General features: G+C 41.2%; 1 protein-coding gene across 1 annotated transcript in view; it reads right to left on the reverse strand.

The window, feature by feature from the left end:
• RNMT (RNA guanine-7 methyltransferase) overlaps window positions 1-22,299 on the reverse strand; it is a 99,391-nt gene that overhangs the window by 64,287 nt on the left and 12,805 nt on the right. The window contains exons 2-4 of the mRNA XM_029590924.1: window positions 12,327-12,596; window positions 3,287-3,422; window positions 1,617-1,739 (exon numbers count right to left, since the gene is read on the reverse strand). Coding sequence (XP_029446784.1) covers window positions 1,617-1,739; window positions 3,287-3,422; window positions 12,327-12,527 — 460 coding nt within the window. The 5' untranslated portion in view covers window positions 12,528-12,596. The remainder of the gene's footprint in view (window positions 1-1,616; window positions 1,740-3,286; window positions 3,423-12,326; window positions 12,597-22,299) is intronic.

Raw genomic sequence — 22,299 nt, forward strand, 5'->3', positions numbered from 1 at the left:
CTGTTTACTCACAGTTTTTTTAATATTCGAACCCTTTTTATTAGTCTCAAGAACTATTTGTGTCAAATTTGATATAGCTGATTGAATGGATAATAAAGCGTTCCATACAGATTCCAGAGTAATAAATGGTGGTTTTTGTAATGAAAAAACTGTTCCGGTTCAGGTCCTGGGTTCTTGTGGTGTGAAGCTCTCCTTGTTGTCCTGTGCTGGTGCCAATAATGGGGGCTTAGGAGTCAAGGTAATTCCTCCAAATGGAGCTCCTCTAAATCCCTCTTTTGCGCTCTCTCCTCCTCTTCAGTCAGGGTCCTGGGTCAGCGTCTCACTACTCCTTTCTCCCAAAGATCACGATATTTCCCTCGATTCAACCCGCATCTGACCTCGGGGAGGTAACGGCAGCTCAGGAGCCACCAGGCTTAGCGAGATCATCTCGGTCCTGGCTAGAGAGCCGAGCTTTTGGCTCTCTTCCATCGCGGCCCTCGCTTCTGGAGTTTTTGGGGTTCTTTCGAAGAAGCTCTGGATTTTTGTTTGCTGGAGTCCTTCATCTTTATAAGGTACATGGTTTTTAAGATTGGCTTTACGCTTTGTATGCGGCATCTTGAAGGAATTCCAGCACAGCCAAGGAAAATCAGTAGCAAGTATAGAGAGCTCCTTCGGCGTGTCTCATGCAGTGGCCATCTTGTCATGTCACCTTCCGAATTATATCCCTTTTTGCCCCTGACAGAATTCTCGGCTTGTCAGTATACTGCTGTATTGGAAGAATTGCCGCACGATGCATATACGGTAAAACAACCTGTTCTGATGTCAATGGTGTTAAGACTCAATACATATCATGCTCTGGGGCTTGATACATCTATGCTGCCAAATCTCCATGTGTTGATGGTGTCACAGCTCCACTGAGTGGCATTTCATTTTCTTCAACATAGCTCATGACGTTTTAGGTTTATTCAATCCTGAAGACTCGACTTTCTCCTTCAAATGGAGGGAGATATTTTTTGAGAAACTCCTGCTCAATTCTAAACCCGGGAAGGCAGACAAGTCTGCGGCTTCTGAGAAACTTACGCAATTCCTCCATTTTCCAGGTCCTCAACTTCTGGGAACGTGGGAAATCCAGCCACAATGACAACAGTTGGCCTGATCATGATTCAGTCCGAGGCAGCGGTAAAAAACTTCATGTCTATCAATAATAGACATTTTTCAACCAAATATGCAATCTTTAATGCTGCTTACTATGCGCTTTTTCTTGCCAGACATCCTGAAGGGAAAAAAAAAATTAATAGCCCTAAAAAGTGCTATTTGGGAGCTGCTGAAGCAAGGCAACTTTGAAGAAAAAAATATTAAGAATTTTAAAGAAAAATTGAAGAAAAATGCAGAGAGATAGGATATATGTCTGTGCTAGTGCTTGGATGAAAAAAGACTGAGGGGGCTCCGGAGGCAATTCCCGCACATGCTCAGTACAGCAAACTCTCTATGAGCTTGGAGAGAAGGGTCCATTCAGTGCCACCGAATGATATCATGTCATGGCTAATTCAGCCCTACTTGTCAACAAAGAAATATATTTACAACACTCTTCAACCGAGGTCATATCCATCTTCAAGAGGTCTTTCAGTCCTGCTTACCTGTACACACAAGTTTGCTGATTTTGCCTTTTCTCCACTTCAGCAAATCTCCACCCTTTCCACATCCCAGGTCTAGCACTGCAATGTCTTTCTTCTTTTCTCTTACCTTGTCTAAGAATTCACCTGGAAAAGATAGGACAAGCACTGTCTCTAACCAATCAATCAATCTTTCACTTTTCTTGAACTCTAAATAAAACATGCGTTTTTTCAGAAGTGATAGCAAGTGATACAGCTTAATTTTTTATTTATATTCCATTTTTCATGATTGGTCAGCCATTTCAAAGCAGATTGCATTCAGGGACTGTAAGCATTTCCCTGTCTCCAGAGGGCTTACTATTTAAAGGGCCTGATTTACTAAGGCTTTTCTCTCTGTGTCTATGGTAAAAATGCTTAGTAAATCAGACCCTAAATTTGTACCCATAGTCATATGCAAAGCGGCTACATGGTCATCCCTGCACACATTCACGCTCCATTACTGCTTAGAACAGCAGACATCTGAAGACGCCAGAATGAGACGAGAAATTCTACAAATGTTTAACGACTTAATTACATAGTCGACTTTCCACCAAGACTGGATCACACGTAACACAAATGTGCACAAACAATACAGCGTGATCAGGAGCTTAGGACTCCCATGACAGCATGGCTAATTCAGTCCTGCTATCAACGGGAAAAAGCAAGTTTGCTTACCGTAAACGGTGTTTCCGTAGATAGCAGGATGAATTAGCCATGCTGACCCACTCGCCTCCCTGGATAGTCGACCTACAGCAACTTATATTCACACATTGCAGACTGAGGAGATTTTCCTTTCCTGTGCGGGAACACACGTGCAGTCGCACAGAGCAAAGCTCTGACCTCTATTTTGGAAGCTCCGCCTCCCAGGCCCTGACTGACAGTTCCCATGACAGCATGGCTAATTCAGCCCTGCTATCAACAGGAAAAACACATGGCAGCAAAATGGAAAAATTCCCTCCCCACTTATAGTCAACAATGGTTTGATGAGCTGTTTGGAGAAGCATGCAACAAAGCTTTTTGATAAACACAGTGGGGATTGTATACCTAGTATCTCAGCCTGATAAGCAGTACTATGTACAAGTCACGCCAGATAATTTGACAAACAATATATAATTACTAACTTCATTGCATAGGCCTTAGTAAAACACACAATGGCACTGGGCTTCTGCTTAATGACCTGTTTATATTTTATAGCTACATCCACCTCATGCACAATAAAATTTTCAGCTTTCTATGATATTTGTATATTTATGTCATAAAACTTTCATACTTTTTTTCTTGTGCTCACAATTTATATTTGCACATTCCAATACTTAACTTGTTCTCTTTCAGAAAAAAAGAAAAAAAAAATCCTACATCTGCAAGCCCTCTGATATCCCTGTGCAGGAGTGACATACCCTCCCTTCCTCTGTGAGAACTAGTCACTTGTGGTTCTTTATAACCTAAATAAACACAACCGACTTTCTCTAGACGTTTGGACGACCAGTAAAAATGGAACTGCTCAGATTAAGAGAAGACTGGAATTGTGGCTGTTTGGCTTGTTACTAACATAGCTCACTCAGCAACAAAAGTGGAGGGTCACTGTGCTAGTGGTGCTCAGCTAAACGTGGGCTCGTTACAGCACATCACCAATTCAGGCAGCACAGGTTATTTACCAATAAGCACACTCTTCATCCAGTTGTTGAAGTTTCGGAGGAAGAAAATACGACTCTGGCTCCGTTTTTCCAGCCCGCACTCCTCAAGCTCGTTGTAATGCCTGGCCACTTTGACTCCATGGTCGCCATCCAACCGCTGTGCAAGTACACGACGTAAAGAAGAGTTTCAGAGAAATGTGATCAACAACAAGCAAAGGAAATAAAGCAATTTTCATTGGAAAAGTAAAAGATGTTAACTGTGTTTGGATTTAAAGTCGCAATACTCAGTAAGCTGCTCAAATTATCAGATGGCCTGTTTCTTGGACGTTTCTTTTTTTCACTCATCTTATACCCAAATCTTCTCTATTTTTGTCCCCAGTTATTTTACTTATCCTTGCATATTTTTTGGGAGGGTGGGTAAGAGGAATGCCCCTTTTGTAAAAGCCATCTACACGGTTTAATAAAATCTCCTTCTCAGTCTACCCCTTCACACTTTAGTGCTATGCTCCTGCATTATCTTGAGGTAAGAGCTGGCAGTTGGACCGCTTCCCATTCACCTAGATTCATGTATGTAAAAGCAGCTTTCACAACTTTACATGTTTATTTTCCCTTAAAAGGGAAAACAGAATAAAAAGGGGAATACAAAAGTGTTTTAAATACTAAATGAGTTACTTAAAAAGAACATGATCTTTGCTGCTTTTAGTTATATTCTTTCTTAAATGAACTTTTCATAAAGGCCTAATTTCTAAAGTAACACTAAAAATAAGAGATTTGTATATTTTCATTAGCTGAAAATATACAGTGAAAGTTTACATTAAAGAAATGGTGCCCAAGATTCAGTTCTGAGATTTTTTTTTTTTTTTTTACCACCATAAACAAAAAGTAAAGTTACAATAGTAGCAAAAATAACCATTTTATGCCAGATTTGTTTGGTACCTTTCCATTTGAGAGCTTTCACCTGGGAAAAGCAACAGCACAGTAACTACAAACTAGCACTAATTCCCAAAACCCTGATCCTGCAAAATATCACCTACTTATCAACAACAGCCTGTAAAATATTGAAGTACTAATTAGCCAGGCACAGGAGGACTTCTGGGGTTGCGGAAAAGGAATCCCTGGCCCTGTTTTTGGTTTCTCTCTGCTTCCAGGACCGAGAGAATAAAATTCCTGCCCTAGACTTATTGTCTCTGTTTCTGAGGCCCAGCAGATGAGATCCATACCCTGTACTCCTCTCTTCTCTCATGGCACGGATTGCCCAGCCCCACACACATCCATTCTCTCTCTTTTTTCCCCTCTCAGGATACAGGAAGGAGATGCTTGCCCCAGTATGCGTTCACTCTCTCTTTCTGGGATACAGAGAGAAGGGTCGCCCAAACCTACACAGGTGCGTACATTCTCTCCCTCTTTCTCTGGGAGGAGATTCCCAGCCCTGAGTGGGTTATGTGACAGAGTACACATGCAATGTTTATTGGCCATTTTTATAGCAGTCATATCAAACACCATACAGATCTTTTTTTCTTGAAAACACTGACAAAAGGTTCAGTTAGGTTCTTACCTGCTAATTGGCTTTCCTGTAGTCCTGCCAGACCAGTCTGTACAAGTGCGTGGGATTATCCTCCGGCCAGCAAATGGAGGCAGAGACCAAAAGCTCAGCATTGAGCCCCCTTCTCCATAGAAAGCACTCAGTGGTTCCTCAGTACCGTGTGCCAAAGCTAAAAACATCCAAAGAGTTATTAGTTTTGGTTTCCAAATCCTCATCATAACTAAAGCCTGATACCATCACCAGCATTCACTCCCTGGCTACTAGCACAGGAGCAAAAATTCCTACTTCATGCTCCTAATTAAGATTCTGTATGGTCAACCACTTACTCGATGTTCATTTTCTGAGGGTAAGGATCCCCTTAAACAAACAATGTGTATGTCAACCTACATACATATATATGTATATGAATGCCTGCACATAGTTTTTGTTTTGTTTTTTAAACTCTCATTCTCTTCCTAGGGTGGAGCTATAGACTGGTCTCTCAGGACTACAGGAAAGCCAATTAGCAGGTAAGAACCTAACAATCTTCCTGATCCTCCTGCCAGACCAGTCTGTACAAGTGGGACGTATCTAAGCTGTACCTATCCTGGGTGGGGGTAATTTAGACCTGCTCACAGGACTCCCAAAGTAATACTGTGCCCTTCTCCTGAAGGTTCAGCCTCAAATCTTTTGTAAATGCATGCAGAAATGCCTTGCAGTTTTCTGCTGGGTCCACTAGTTTATACTGTGCCCAGGATGATGCCGAGGCCTGCGCCGAGAATGCTTTAAGCCCTTGGGGCATTGGCTTTGCCTTCAATATACCTGTTCCCACAATTGCTTACCTAATATCTGGTGTGCAATTGCTTCACTAAAGGCCCCCCCCTTGCCCCCCCCATGGGCTCCTGTGGCTGTCACCCACGTCTGTGGCTTTCTTGTACTCCTTGTGACTTCTCACTATCGCCTCAGAGCCTTGGGCACTTCTAGTGATATGAGCTCCCGCTTCTGACGATGACCTTCTGTTTCGTAAAGCCCAGTAATGAAACCTCTTGATTTATGAGAAACCACTATTGAAACAAAGGGCTCACAGTGAGCACCCAGATATCTTTTCCTGTGAATTTCCACCACCCTCTCCCAGATGCTACCCAACATCTGAAAAAGAGGGTGATCACTGATCCCCTCCTGCGTCCACCTCCAAGTTGAAGAGGCCTGCCCTCTGAAGAAAGTAATCTGAGGGGAGTAAGGAAGCATTTGTTTCTATGTCTTTTTCGACAAGTCAATGTAGATTAGACACCAAGAATAGTCCAAGTTTGACCTTTATTTGAGAGGAGACGTATATTATATCTGTGCCCGACTCAGGCCGAGTTTCGCCCCACCAGGGGCTGCCTCAGGAGCTAAAACCAACAAATAAACAAAGTGAACAATACCGGACATACATAAATCAATTAAAAACAACATTTTACTGTCTTCACAAATAATTTTAGCCATTTCGGAGGGTTGTTTTCAAGTTATTCATCAGCCACGCATGTTTATGATTTTTAATCTTTTATTTTTTATTTTTCAATTTTTCATTTTCCTCACCAGACTTTAAGGTTTGTTTTTTTTAAAGTTGTAAGCCCTTAATCAAGTTTTACAGTGATGGATTTTGTACTACGATTAGACCCACACACTTGTTTCAAGTTTCAGATATAAATTATGTGCCTGTAGGTCATGCTGTACCATATTCATTTTTTTAATTTTTTATTATTCTATTTTTTTTTTTAATTTTTATTAACTGTATGTTGTACCATAGGCCTCTTTTTCCTGTTCACTTTTTATTAATCTTTTGCAGACCAAAAGACCATTTGAATTTTGGCGCACTAAGTTTAAGCGAATTTTCTGGTTAACAGTGTTCATCTATGTACAGGTAAAAATATGATATCATACTGTGTTTCTTTTCTTTTTGATTCATTATGTTTTGTCTCCACTCCAGTTCTGTTTTTGATCTTATTGACTTGTGTTACCTTGTTTTAGACATTGTTTATGTTCTTAAGCTATAATTCAAAACTATATTTCAAAAGATATTTTTATGTTGTTTTTAATTGATTTATGTATGTCCGGTATTGTTCACTTTGTTTATTTGTTGATTTTAGCCCCTGAGGCAGCCCCTGGTGGGGCGAAACTCGGCCCGAGTCGGGCACAAATATAATACACGTCTCCTCTCAAATAAAGGTCAAACTTGGACTATTCTTGGCGTCTAATCTACATTGTTGCCTAAACGGCCTTCTTCGATAGCCTACCCTCTTGCTTTATTGGTTTTTCGACAAGTCAGACTGAGCCTGCCCTCGTAATCTTTGTACATCATGTCAGCCTCTCAATCTCCTTTGATGGAAGGCCACCATCAAGAGCCTGGACTCAACAGGAAATATACTTTTCGCAACCTGATCTCCCAAAGGCTGAAGATGCTACCCTTTGCTGTGTGGTCTGCCTTCACACCACCAGCAGCCATGACACTTGTCAGTGACTATTCTCCTTATGTAGTCTGCTTCTCTTAACCGAGAAGTCAAGAAACTTCTCATTGTTTGGCTACGTAGAAAAAAATGCACCCTTTCGTGTACCTCCCAGACTAAGTCCAGGGATTATACTGGCTTCTGGCTGCTCCATTCTCCGAAAGCTAGATGCCAGTTATGGTCTTCCCAGGACATTTGAATCCTCTGGTTCCCATTTTCCCTTTTTGACCTAAAAACTTGCTCATCTAAGAACTTGCTCATCTAATACTTAATGAGGTTAACCCAAAACCCTTATGACAGCACATTACCTGATCCTTAGTAGAGCAAAAGCTACTTCTGCCAGACCTTAACCATCCAGGTTTGCAGAGCGTCATCTCCAGGCACCTCACACATAGGACAATTATGTTGGTCCTATGAGTTGCTGCTCAGTGCTACCAGAGAACTCCCTCATGGCCTGAATCTGACTTCCCAGAGTATGAGTGCGCTAATTTTTATTTCAGTTTGCTCCCAGCCTACACTACTGGCTACTACCTCCTACTCTGCCTACTTTGTGCTAGCAGGTGATATTTTGGAATTCTAGACCATCAGGGAAATTCTAGACATTTGGCTCTTGTGCTCTGCCTGGACCCAGCCACCTTGGTTCTCCACTAGGATTCCCATCCAAGCTTTTGCTAGTTCTGATCATATCCTCCTTCAAGGGTGCAATTTGCAGAAGGGGCAACTGTGAAGACTGCTCTATACTGAAGCTTGGGAAGACTAGTTAGTATCTGAGATCCTGATCCGTGAGCAAAGGACTTCACCTCGGCCCTATACTAATGGCTGCCTAAATGAAGGAACTAGTTTCCCTCCCAGTCTAATTAGGCTTTACCCCTTGTCTCTCAGGTACCTGGAGTCCCAGCTAATCCTTCTTACTGTCCTTGAGTGCTCCAGAAGGCATCTGAGAACTAATTTGTTCTTAGGGCTACCTTAGGGAATTCCCCTTGTTGGTGTTTTGCCACCCTGAGAAGAGACTCCCTACATTTCTGCAACTTAAGTGCAACCTGATGAAACTCATGACATGGCTTACTTCTGAGGAAGAGAGAAAAATTCCTAAGCAGATTTCTTTTAGCCTTTAAACAGTCCTCACACCCTCAAACAGAACCAGCTCTGGTTGGGGGGGTTAATGTACAGAAGGAACTTCTGATACGCACTCCCCTACTAGGATCATTCCATAAAAGATTCTTTCACCATGGAAAATCACTGTGCACCAAATTTGGATATATTGCATGATAACTGCAAACATTCTGTGTTTAAAGCCCTAACACATTCTAGTAAACGACCCCCTAAGCTCAGTGTGCTGCAGCAGTCAAAAAAGCAAATAGAATGTTAGGAATTATTAGGAAGGAAATGGTTACTAGAACGGAAAATGTCATAATGCCTCTATATCGCTCCATGGTGAGACCACACCTTGAATACTGTGTACAATTCTGGTCGCCGCATCTCAAAAAAGATATAGTTGCGATGGAGAAGGTACAGAGAAGGTACAGATGGAGAAGGTACAGAGAAGGGCAACCAAAATGATAAAGGGGATGGAACAGCTTCCCTATGAGGAAAGACTGAAGAGATTAGGGCTGTTCAGCTTGGAGAAGAGACGGCTGAGGGGGGACATGATAGAGGTCTTTAAGATCATGAGAGGTCTTGAACGAGTAGATGTGACTCGGTTATTTTCACTTTCGAATAATAGAAGGACTAGGGGGCATTCCATGAAGTTAGCAAGTAGCACATTTAAGACTAATCGGAGAAAATTCTTTTTCACTCAATGCACAATAAAGCTCTGGAATTTGTTGCCAGAGGATGTGGTTAGTGTAGTTAGTGTAGCTGTGTTTAAAAAAGGCTTGGATAAGTTCTTGGAGAAGTCCATTAATGGCTATTAATCAATTTTACTTAGGGAATAGCCACTGCTATTAATTGCATCAGTAGCATGGGATCTTCTTAGTGTTTGGGTAATTGCCAGGTTCTTGTGGCCTGGTTTTGGCCTCTGTTGGAAACAGGATGCTGGGCTTGATGGACCCTTGGTCTGACCCAGCATGGCAATTTCTTATGTTCTTATGTAAGTTTATACCCAAGGCAATGAACGGCAAAGAGCCCTGCCCTGCCCAAGGTCACAAGCAGCAGTCACTGGAACTGAACCCTGGCCTTGCCAGTCCATAGTGCTGCTTCAGCCACCAGGCCACTCCCTCTTTGAGGCAGCTCCGCAGAGGGCCTCTGGTCCCCTCTTGAACTTGCTCCAACCAGGCTAGATGGGGGCATCTGGCAAAGGGCAAGCCCTAGCACTCTCTGCGAGAGTCCAACTGTTACTCCAATTGGGACCTTATGTAAGATCTCACCCTCTCTGTCGATTATTACCTGTGGGGGGAAAAAAGTCACCTTGGCATCCCTGAGGGCTGTTGGACCCAGCCCAGGAGAATTTGAAACCCAGAGCCATCGTATCTATTAGCCTGGGGAGAGAATGAGAAGGAAAGACAGGGGGAAGCTCCACTAAACCTATCTGATCTGGGAATCCTTAAACCTCTTTTTCCTTCCTCTGCTAGCTATGGACATCATAGCTGAAGGCAACACTCACTCACTGACTCAGTTTCCCACCCTGGAGGGACCAGAATACCAGCTGGTTAAACATAGGTAAAGAGGTAGAGATAGACATATGGAATCACCTTGCTAAAGTAAGGTGCATCATATAATCTGCCCCCTTAAACCTCGAGGCTTCTTTGGCAGTGGCAGCTTATGATTCTGCCAGTCCCTTTAGGAGCCTTTGTCAAGCAGAAGGGCAGACAGCTGGTTCCACCAGATGTTCTCTCTATATCGAGAGAGAAAAAGAGAGCAAGAGAGAAAGACATACAAATGAATAACTAAATATATGTACACATAGATATAGTAGTAAGTAGTTATTTATATTAAGGCAATCGAGCCATATGCTATACCTCTTATCCCTCCCATAGTCCATGGGAGCTCACCTTTCCCAGCCTCTCAGTGGACAGACAGAGATATATCTATATATACACACACATTTCTTTTAAACTAGGTACCCTAGCAGGGAGCTAGGGTAAGGCAAGGTACTGGAACTTGAAGTTCAAGAAAGATCTTTAGCTGCAATCAGTTATCTGGGAACCTAAGTCAATGCCAAGTTGCCTGAGTTCATGGCAAGAAAGGGCATCTTCATCCAACTGCAACCTGACCATTAGGATTACTGTTCACCTACTCTGAACTCCTAACTGGCTTTGCCTGTTGTCACTGTGATCCTCTCATTAAGGGAGTTTCCCATAGCTGTGACCAATCAAGGGTTTTAGAACCTGCAAATCTACCTTTATTATTATTTTTTCCCCAGCTCTACGGCCACAAAAAAAGAATTCAATCTTCTTCTTCCATAAGGAAAACTGCAGTTATGACTGTATTTTGCTATGATATGTGGGATCTGAACCCAGGATCTCCAAAAATGTGAATTTCAAACAGGAGATGAATTGCTTTGCACAATGTTAGAAAGAATTATCATGTAACAAACCAGCTTAGAGCCTTGGTTTTCCTGCTTACTAGTCATTTATCTTAACCACGTCCTCTCCTGGTTCCCTGAAGCTGGCTCATCAGGTTAACCGGCTATGCCTGCCCAAGCAAGGCACAGCTCTCTCCCAAAGGGGTTCCAGCCTGAACAGGGGAGCTCATCCAGTCTTGATTATGGTATCCCAACATCAGTTCTATTATACGCATTAACAGCAAGGCATGTTCTCACTATTTCACAGCAGTGGTTGTGGGCTGGAGCTTTGCTACCATGTAGAAGAACAAGATGGGATTCCAAAGTTCTGTTTCTGATACTCAGGCCAGCAGAGGTTTGTGATCCATTAAGACTTATCTGCACTTTTTCCTTTCTCCCTCTTTGGCTCCTGCTCTACCAGGGAAACCAGAGCCTTATCTGGCCTGTTGCCCTGGGATTCAGCTCCTCCTGCCAAGGTAAAGCCACAGGGAATTCTCCTCCAGTGCTGGCTCCTTGGCACTGGGACTCAGACTCCACTGAGCAGGTTCCCCGAGAGGAGTGGGTTATCTCAGTATGGCCCTCCTTTTTCAGTGAATGGCTTACCTCTACGCACCTCAAGGAAACAGAGAGACTGAAACACCTGGTTGCACTGGGGAAAGGAAGATCAGCCCTTTGAAGGACTGTTGCCCCAGAGTATGCTAACGAAAGTAACACTACAGAGTGCCATTACCCTGGAGTCACTCCTTTCTGTTCCATGAAGCTACAGCACCAATCTGTCTAAACATCTGCTGAGGCAGCACCAAACGCTTATATGGAGAAGGGGGCTCAATGATGAGCTTTTGGTCTCTGCCTCCACCTGCTGGCCAAAGGATAATCCTACCTGTACAGTCTGGTCTGGCAGGACAATCAGGAACTTCAGCTTTAACTCTGTCCGAAGAACTATGCATAGGGCAAAGGTAAAGTCCTAACAAATGTCCAGAAAAACAAGATGAGCTCTTTATAAGTTTTTAATAAAGAAGGTATGAATCATATTTAAAGTGTGTAAAACTACAGCAGAGTTCTGTGCATTTCAAATGAAACAGATTTTAAACACAAGCTTTAAAATTACCCACCACGCATGCGTTCCATAACCTTGGACTTTTATTTTCTTGACAATCTGGTTTCGTGGATCCCTAGCAGTCAGGTAAGCTATTTTCAGTGATTTTTATATTCCTAGTTCCTAAGTAATTTAAGACTGCCAACCCAAAAAAATTCCACAGCACATCCTGTATACAATACAGATCTTGAAGGTACAATTAGTTCAACTACATACCTACATCTACTGCTTTTAGCCCTCATTCTGCTAAAAAGATCAAACAAATAAATCCTCAATATCAAATATGAGCTCTCATGTAGATACAGCAATTAGATTAGAGCTATAATAACCACACTCTGCAATTCTTATATTCAAAAGATTGCACGTGGGGCTTTAATGATCGGTCGAAAAGGGTCTCAGTGGATCATTTATGTACACCAGGTCAGCTCGCTGCAAGAGAAATTCAATATACCTACTGGACACTTAGAAGGAGAATCTTCTCTTTCCAATTTCCTCTTCCGTGATGTGCTGCCAGTTTGACTTGATGCCCTGGATGCACCATTCGTTTTTTCAGAGTCCTCCTCCTCCTCTGGAGGTTTGCATGCAGTTCCTTCCCCCTCCTCAAAAGAACATTTCTTCTCTATGGCACATTCTTCGGGTTTTACGGAATTGTTCATGTTTTATTAAGTGTATTCCTCTGCTATTTGGTTAAAGTCCGAATTGTGTCTGTCCATCCATTAAAGTATCTGAAAATAATAAAATTGTAAACAATATTATTTATGTAAATACTGCTTTTATCCAGAGAATTCTCCCTGATTTAAATCCATATAAACATGTGCTGCAGCAGTAGACATTAGAGGAATTATATAGTCAGATCTAATGTAGAACTGTCTCAACACTACATAGAGATGTGTTTTGAAGTGACCTTTAAAGAATTCTCTTACCAACAAGCTATAGTTTCTAAACAAAAGTACAAGGGTGGGCATATAGGATGCTTAAAAAAAAACAAACAACCTATCAAGAGAAAGATAGAGATAGAGATATATAGATAGATATAGATTATATAGTTGCATCCAGATCTTGTTCAGATGTATGTGATCCTACAGAGCTTTGTTTTGAGATGGTCAGAAGACCTATTTGACTCAAGTACTGTAATATATGAAAAGCATATATAAGCATAGGTACAGCAATAGGAAAGATGACACTGAAGACCAGTGATTTACAGGTGCAAGACAGAAGAAAAGCATGAATTGAGAACCCCCAATGCTGGTTTACCATTTTCTCAAAACTATGTCTACTTAAATGCTACAGTTTATCCTTCCTCCAGGACCAGTATCATTGCCAAGTTCTCTCATACTTGTCCAACTTATTCTTTAAACCTGTAATAATCTGTTCCAGTACAGCAACTTATCTGTGCAAGTACTCCTGCCTTCCAAAAGCAGGCAACAGCATGAGTTCCAGAACAAGCTTGAGCAGCACGAGTATTTTTGGGGAGTTTTTATATTATGTTCCATTCATAAACTTTTCATACTGACAGTTGCCAATCCAGTGGATAATGATTTTGCTGTATTGTGTTGTGCTGCCTTTGCATCTTGGCAAAGGGAAGGAGCAAATGCTGTAATATTGCAAACACACACAAATAATGTGTAGCTTTGAATCAGTTTGCAGCCCGCTGAGCATATGAAAGTAAAGCAGCTTCACAGAGCCTGAGCACCAGAGAAAGGCCTGTTCGCTCATGACATTTTTTCTGGCATAAAATGTATTTTTATGGACATATTTTTGGAGGGTTTTTTGGTAAACTTTTTGTCAACAGATTTCATGAATAATCAAAAAGCAGACAGCTTGGAAAGGCACTACCACAATACAATACACAGTACAATTACACAGTGTAAAAAGAAAAAGAAAATTTTCTTGTTAAAAAAACTGGCCTGCATATAGCTAGTCTGAATTTGCACAGAACCTGTCTTTAGAAAAGCAAATTGTCTTACCTATCAGACTCTTGCATTCCCCTTACTGCAAGTTTTAACCAGTTCCTCCTCAAACTCACTCCTTTGCTTTGGGTCCACTTTCTGCTTATTCACACCAGTCTCGCCAATTAGCTGTCTCCTATAGATTTCCTGATAATTTCTCCTCCTCTTTCCTCAGTGACTGACTTCTAGATTTCCTTCTTTTTTTGAATCTTTCACCCTTTCCCTTGTTCTTGGGGACTTTAACTTCCACACTGATGACCCACTCCAACTCTCATGCTTCAAAGCTCCTTCCCTTAACGTCAAACTATGTGCTACTTCAAGGCTACTGCTTTAACCCAGTCTTTTCTAATGACTGCACTCTCTCAGGCTTCTCTACCTCTGTTCTTCCCCTCTTTGATCATCACCTGAAAACTGTGAGGCTTAATCATTCTTCCCCAGAGTTTCGTGCACCCACAACATTAGGAATCTCCGGGATTACTGATCCTTGTATCTTCTCCATCACCACCCTGTCAGTATCTTGTTACACCACTCTTGACCTCCCCGAGACATATCAAACCCCAACTTTAGTTCACTTCCAAAGTTTGCTTCTTACATACTTGCACCTATGGGTGTAGTGTCCATAGTGCACAGTGGTGCGCAGTCACCACCAGTTTTGAAACAGGATGTGCCGTGCACCACCAACTACATGCACACCAAGAGCATGGCAGCTGAGAAGAGGAAGAGGCCGGGGAGGTCACTGGCAGACTCCATTTCACCAGCGGCCGAAGAAAGAAGAGGTCCAGAAGGCCGCCAGCAGCAGCCGAGAAGAGGAAGCCCATTTTCCCACTTCTCTGTGTGCCAGCCTTCAAATCACATAAGGCCAGTATGTATACTAGCGGATCTCGTGTGCACCTTGAGATTAGTGTAGAGGAAATGCTAGCCCCAAGAGTATTGAATAGCATGGGGCAGGCACCCGAAGAGCAGCAGGAGAATGGGTTCCTTCCTCTTCTCGGCTTGCTGCGAGAGAGAGCGAGCCTGCCCCCGTGTGTGTATGTATGTATGGGAGTGGGAGGCCTGCGCATGAGAAAGAGAGAGAAAAAGAAAGGAAAGAGAAAAAGAAAGAGTGTAGGGGGAGTGGGTGCCTGCATGTGAGAGCTTGAGTGTTTGTATGGCAATATGAAGCTTGTGAGAGAGAATGTGTGTGTTTATTTGGGGGGGGGGGGGGGGGGGAGGGACAGGAGCCTGCGTGCGAAAGAAAGCATATGAGAGTGAGAGCCTGCATGTATACATATGTATGAAAGTGGGAACCTGCATGTAAGAGGCTGTGTGTGAAAGATGCATGTAAGAGTGAGAGCCTGTCTCTCTCTGCAGGGGAATGGGGGAGCCTTGTGTGAGGCACGTGAGAGTGAGAGACTGTGTGTGTATTTGTGAAAATGGGAACATGCGGGTAAGAGCATGTGAGTGTGAGAGAGAGCCTTTGTGTGAATGAGAGCATGTAAGAGTGAGAGCTTGCATGTGTGTGTGGAAATAGGAGCTTGAGTGTGAGAGCACATGAGAGTGGGAAGCTTGAGTATGTGAGAGAAAGCATGCAAGAGTGGGATACTGGGTGAGAGAAAGCTTGTGTGTGAGAGCGAGTCTGATATGTGCATATGGAAGAAGAAAAAAGACAGGAGGAGAGAGAAGAAAAAGAATAAGAGACCCTGAAAAAGGAATAAGAAAGAAAGACAAGGGGTAAAAAAAAAAAAAAAGAGACTGGGACCAACTGATTAGAAAAATAAGATCAGACAACAAAGATAAAGAAGATTATTTTGCCTTTCAGCAACTGGAAAATGCCATCTTGGGAATGTGCATTTCTTATATATTTGTATTTTGCTTTTTCTTCAGTATTCCAGAGTTCACAGAGTCTGGTTTTGTCTGCATATTTCTGTTTCTAATTTGTAGTCTCTTATTCTGTATTAGGTAAGGGTCTGTCTGTGATGTGCACGTGTGACAGAGGTGCAATATTTTGACTAGCGTGTAGTTTTCTCTGTAGGTATTTACAGCTGTCCGGCTTGTTCTGTTTGCCCAGTAGGTAGTGTGTCAGTGTTCTAGGGTCTGGTGTGTCACACACAGGCTCTCATAAGCAGGTGCATGGGAGAGAGAGGGAGTATGTGTGAACATTGGTAGGTATATGAAAGTGAAAATGTGTGAAAAAAATGAATGTGTTGGCATGTATGTTTGAATGAGAGAGGGAAGTATTAGTTTGTATGGCTCAACCTCGCCAATCTATAATTTGATGTTTCTATTATTTTGAAACATTTTAATCTTTTTTGTGGGAAATATTAGAACTTTTTTTTTTTTTTTAATTATCGGATGTTTTATTCATCAGTTGTTTTGAAAGATTTTGTTTCGTAAATATTAGAATAAACTTATGCAAATTTTTAAAAATTATTTGATGTTTGTCGGCTGTGTTAACATTTATTCTTTTTATTATCATAGTTTTAGTATTATGAATATTTTACTTCTCTTGATTTTATAAGAAATCCCATACTTGGTCAGATCAAGGGTCCATCAAGCCTAGTATCCTTTTCCAACAGTGGCCAATCCAAGTCACAAGTACCCAAACATTAGACAACTCACAAGATACTATTGCTTATTAATTACCATAATAGCAGTTTATGGATTTATCATCGAGGAACTTATCCAAATCTTTTTTAAACCGAGTTAAGCCAAGTGCTGTAACCACATCCTCTGGCAATGAATTCCAGAGCTCAACTATGTGCTGAGTGAAAAAGAATTTTCTTTGATTTGTTTTAAATGAACTACTCACTAACTTCATGGAGTGCCCCTGGTTCTTCTATTATCTGAGAAAGTAAATAACCAATTTACATTAACTTGTTCAAGTCCTTTCATGATTTTGAAAATTTCTATCATATGCCTCCTCAATTGTCTCTTCTCCAAGCTGAACAGCTCTAACTTCTTTAGTCTTTCCCCATAGGGCAGCCGTTCCATGGCCATTTTGGTCACCCTTCTCTGTACTTTCTCCAATGCAGCTATATCCTTTTTGAGATGCAGTGACCAGAATTTCACAGGGTATTCAAGATGCGGTCTCACCATGGAACGATACAGAGGCATTATGGCATCCTCTGTTTTATTTTCCATTCCCTTCCTAATAATTCCTAAAATTGTTTGCTTTTTTGATTGCCACAGTACCATGGGCCAAAGATTTCAATGTATTATCCACTATGATGCCTAGATCTCTTTCCTAGGTTGTAACTCATAAGATAGAACCTAACATTGTGTAACTACAGCAAGGGTTATTTTTCCCTATATGCATCATTTTGCACTTGTACACATTAAATTTCATCTGCAATTCAGAAGACCAATCTTCCAGTCTCCAATTCATCAACATCCACTTGAGATGTAACTACTCTGCATAATTTTGTGACATCTGCAAATTTAATCACCTCACTCAACATACCCCTTTCCAGATCATTTATAAATATATTAAAAATCACCAGTCCAAGTGCAGATCCCTGAGGCACTCCACCGTTTACCTTTTTCCACTATGAAAACTGACCATTTAATCCTACTCTCTGTTTTCTGTCTTTTAACCAACTTGCAATCCACAAAAGGACATCACCTCCTAGCCCATGACTTTTTAGGTTTCTTAAAAGCCTCTCATGCGGGTCTTTGTCAAACGCCTTATGAAAATCCAAATACACTACATCTACCAGTTCACCTTTGTCCACAAGTTTATTCACCCCTTCAAAAAAAATGTCGATTTGTGGGAAAGTCTTCCCTTGGGTAAAGCCATTTGGGCTGTGCCCCATCAAACCATGTCTATCTAAATGTTTTGTGATTTTATTCTTTATAAACAGTTTCCACGATTTTCCCAGGCACTTAAGTGAATGTTATAATATGTACACCGATATGATATCTTTTTTGAATACCGGTATAAAAAAGTGAAATAAATAAATAAATGTCAGGCAAGCCGGTCTATAATTTCCCGGATCACCCCTAGATCCCTTTTTAAATATAGGGGTTTACATTGGTCATCTTCCAATCCTTCAGATAAATCGGATGACTAATGATAGGTTAAAAATTTTTACTATTAATTCTGAAATTTCATTTTTTAGTTCTTTCAGAACCCTGGGGTGTATACCATCCAGTCCAGGTGATTTACTACTCTTCTCTAAGTACCCCTTTAACCCCTTGATCATCCAACAGTGCAACCAACTCCCTCGCAGGCTTTCTGCTTTGGATATATTTTAAAAAGCTTTTAATTTTGAGTTTTTGCCTCTATGGCCAATTTTTCAAATTTTCTCTTAGCCTGTCTTATCAATGTCATATTTAATTTGCAATGCTTATGCTTTATCCTATTTTCTTCTGAAGGATCCTTCTTCTAATTTTTGAATGGAGATCTTTTGGCTAAAATAGCCTCTCTTTCACCTCACCCTTTAACCATGCCGGTAATCATTTTGCCTTCCTTCCACCTTTCTTAATGCATGGAATACATCTGGTCCATGCTTCTAGGATAGTATTTTTTTTTAACCAATTCCACGCCTGTTGTACAATTTTTACCTTTCCGTTTTTTTCTATTTTTCTTATTTTATGAAACTTTCCCTTTTGAAAGTTTAGCGCTAGAGCCATGGACTTACATACTGTCCCCCTTCCAGTCATTAATTCAAATTTGATTATGTTATGAGCAGTTTTGCCAAGCAGTCTCACCATCATCACCTCTCTCACCAAATCCTGCACTCAACTGAGAATTAGATCTAAAATTCCTCCCTCTCTTTTATTCCATCCAGGAACTTTATCTTTCTAGCATGCCCTGACATTTCACTTACCCAGTCAATATTGGGGTAACTAAAATCTCCCATTATTACTGCACTATCAGTTTGGTTAGCTTCCCTAATTTCTCTTAGCATTTCACTGTCCGTCTCACCATTTGGCCCAGTGGATGGTAGTAAACTCCTATCACTATTCTCATCCCCAGCACACAAGGGTTTTCTACCCATAAAGATGCAATTCTACATTTAGTCTCATGCAGGATGTTTATCTTGTTGGACTCTATGCCATCCCAGACAAAAAACACCACCCCGCCACCAAGATGCTCCTCTGTCACTGCGATATAATTTGTACCCTGGTACAGCACTATCCCATTGGTTTTCCTCTTTCCACCATATCTCTGAGATGTCAATTAAATCTATGTCATCATTCACTGCTAAACACTAAGTCCCCATCTTATTTCTTAGACTTCTAGCATTAGCATACAAACGTTTCAAAGTGTGTTTTTTGTTTGTATTTACATTCTGCTTTTCAGTTGACAGGGATAAACTGGAATTTTTTTTAGGTCAGGTGAGTTTTTAATTATAGGCATTTGGACTACTTTTATTTTTAGTGAAACCTCGCTGTTGAGATGCCCTAACTCTAATGCATCATTAGTATCCTTTGAAGATACCTCCCTCCGAACCATGCGCTGCTGAGCGACTGTCAGCTTTCACCTTTGTTCTAGTTTAAAAGCTGCTCTATCTCCGTTTTAAAGGCTAGTGCCAGCGACGTAGTTCCTCCCTGGTTAAGATGGAGCCCATCCCTTTGGAAAAGACTCCCTCTTCCCCAAAAGGATCTCCAGTTCCTTATAAAACAGACTCCGGAGCTCTGCCTGCCTCTGGAGACCTGCACGTGGAACAAGGAGCATTTCAGAGAATGCTACCCTGGAGGTTCTGGGTTTCAGCTTTCTACTAAAGAGCCTAAATTTGGCTTCCAGAACCTCCCTCCCCCATTTTCCTATGTTGTTGATGCCCACATGTACCACGACAGCTGGCTCGCCAGACCTGTCTAAAATCCTATCTAGGTGGAGCGTGAGCTCCACCACCTTCGCACCAGGTAGGCATGTTACCAGACTATCCTCACGAGCACCAGCCACCCAACTGTCTACATTCCTAATAATCAAATCACCGACTTGACCCTTCCCTCCTTGGCAGAAGCCCTGGAAAAACACATCCTCGGTGCGAGAGGACAATGCACCACCTGGAGAGCAGGTCCTTGCTACAAGATCATTTCCTGCTGCACCAGATTGATGCTCTCCAATCATGAGATCTTCCTCTTCCAAGGCAGCACCAGGGATGACAGACTGCAGTTGGGGCTTGGCTACTATGTCCCTGAAGGTCTCATCTATATACCTCTCTGTCTCAGCTCCTACAGGTCTGCCACTCTAGCCTCCAGAGATCAGACTCATTCTCTGAGAGACAGGAGCACATTTCAGAAGATGCACATGTATAGTTTCTCACCAGTGGGCACATTTATTTATTTAATTATACATTTTTATATACAGACATTAGATCAGTGATATCACATCGGTTTACAGAGAAGGGAACGGAAATAAGTGGGGGGGGGGGTACTTATTTCTAACAGTGAAACGTATTTCTAACAATGCAACATAATAAAACTTAAATTCATGTGGCACTCGATGCAAAAGACTGGGAGGCCTCCCTCTTGCTGCTGGACTGCTACCTTCATCTTAAAATTTGTTCAGTTCCTAGTTAAGTTTTAGGTTGCTATGGTATAGGATTGCATAAAATTAGGGTTCTTTAAACGTATTAGTGTATTCACTATATTTCTGGTAGTAACCTACAAGGGAATGATCAAACTCTTGATAAGGTATGGGGAATTTCTGAGTTTAAGTTAAAAAAAAAAATTTTGCCTTTTAAGTGTGAAAGTGACACCTGCCTATAAATTAAAATATGGGCTAGCGGTGGGAGGGTTGGGTAATACAAAAACACACAAACTTTTGTTTGTTGCCAGCCTTTTGCTTGATGTTTAGCGAAGAATAATACAGTCGGGCTTCTGGTTTCCAGTACAGTTTTTGGTGGCACATTTCTATTTTGTCACTTCAGAATCTATGCAGACAATATTCAACTATTACAAAACTTCTTGGCCAGACACACTTTCTACAATAATACTATACCTATCCACAATCACACCTGGCTCGCTCATAATCAGCTAAAATTAAATCCAGCAAAAAATGATCTTAAATATCTGTCCTCAATCTCTGACTCTTCCTTAGGCCCCCTTCTCATTTATACTTTAAAGGCATTTCCATTCCTATTCACAGCCATGCTACTAGTCTAGGGGGTCACAATAAATACAGATCTATCCATGTCACACATCTCGGCTATTACAAAAAAATCCTTTTACAAATTACATCTCTTAAAAAGACTTAAACCATTGCTCTTCTTAAAGACTTTCGAACAGTTCTGTAATCCCTGCTATTCTCGGGATTGGACTAATGTAATGTGTTATACCTAGGCTTATCTGATTCCACATTATATCCTTTACAATTAATACAAAATGCTGCTGCCCGGATTCTTTCCGGCACTTCTCCCCAATTGTATTCTCTCTCCACTGGCTCCCAGTTAAATACAGAGTACATTACAAAATACTGACAATCATTCATACACTTATTTACAATGCCTCTTCCACATGGCTCTGCTCCACTCTTCGTATATATAAACCTTCTAGACAATTAAGATCGTTATCAAAAAGCTTTCTAGATGTACCCTCAGTCAACCTTGCTAGATTGGAAATAATTCGCAAAAGAGCTTTTTCGGTAGCTGGGCCCATCTTGTGGAACTCCCTGCCCGATTCTTTACGCCTCTTACCTTCAACTCAACAATTTAAGAAATCATTAAAAACCTATCTGTTCCAGAAAGCATTTATTTCCCTAACACTCAACCATAAATCAGTCTTTTCCTCATTTTCACCTCCAATTAATTTTTCATTCATCTTTCCTCAATCATTCTCTTCTCATATTACATTTTAGAAGGCACTATGTTTGTACTTATTGTATTTTTTGTAACTTAGTTTTTGAAGTATGTTTTATAATGTTATTTTGGTTTTTATTTTTAAATTATATATGTTTTACTTTGTGAACCGTTTTGATTAATTCCCCAACTGTAAAAAGTGGTATACAAACATTTTTAAATAAAAAAAAATAAATACAATTTTTGGCATGGGCAAATAATATAGAAGCGGACCTAAAATTCTTTGTATTTGATGTGTTGCTTCCTCCATCCTGGGGAGGCAATTTATCTGAAATGTTGATTCGCAAAGGGAAACAGGAAATGAGACTGCAGCCTTGGCACACCTGCACTCTAACCATAGCACACCGTTAGGAAACACCGAGTTAGAGTGTATAGCATGGATGAAGAGGTACATATAACTGGCATCTCAGAGACCTGGTGGAACGCAGATAACCAATGGGACACTGTGATACCAGGGTACAAATTATATCGAAATATGTTAAAGAGCATTGAGTCAAATAGGATAAAAGTTCTACAGCAAACAAAATGCAATCTTGAAACTTTATGGACATAAATTCCAGCTGAAAAGGGGAATAAAATAGTAGTGGGGGGTGTATTACCATCTACCTGGCCAGAATGAATTAAAAGACAATGAAATGCTAAAAGAAATTAGGGAAGCTAACAAAATATGCAGCACAGTATTAAATGGATGATTT

This window comes from Rhinatrema bivittatum, chromosome 2 (assembly GCF_901001135.1).
Source record: "Rhinatrema bivittatum chromosome 2, aRhiBiv1.1, whole genome shotgun sequence".
In the NCBI taxonomy this organism is placed as follows: Eukaryota; Metazoa; Chordata; class Amphibia; order Gymnophiona; family Rhinatrematidae; genus Rhinatrema; species Rhinatrema bivittatum.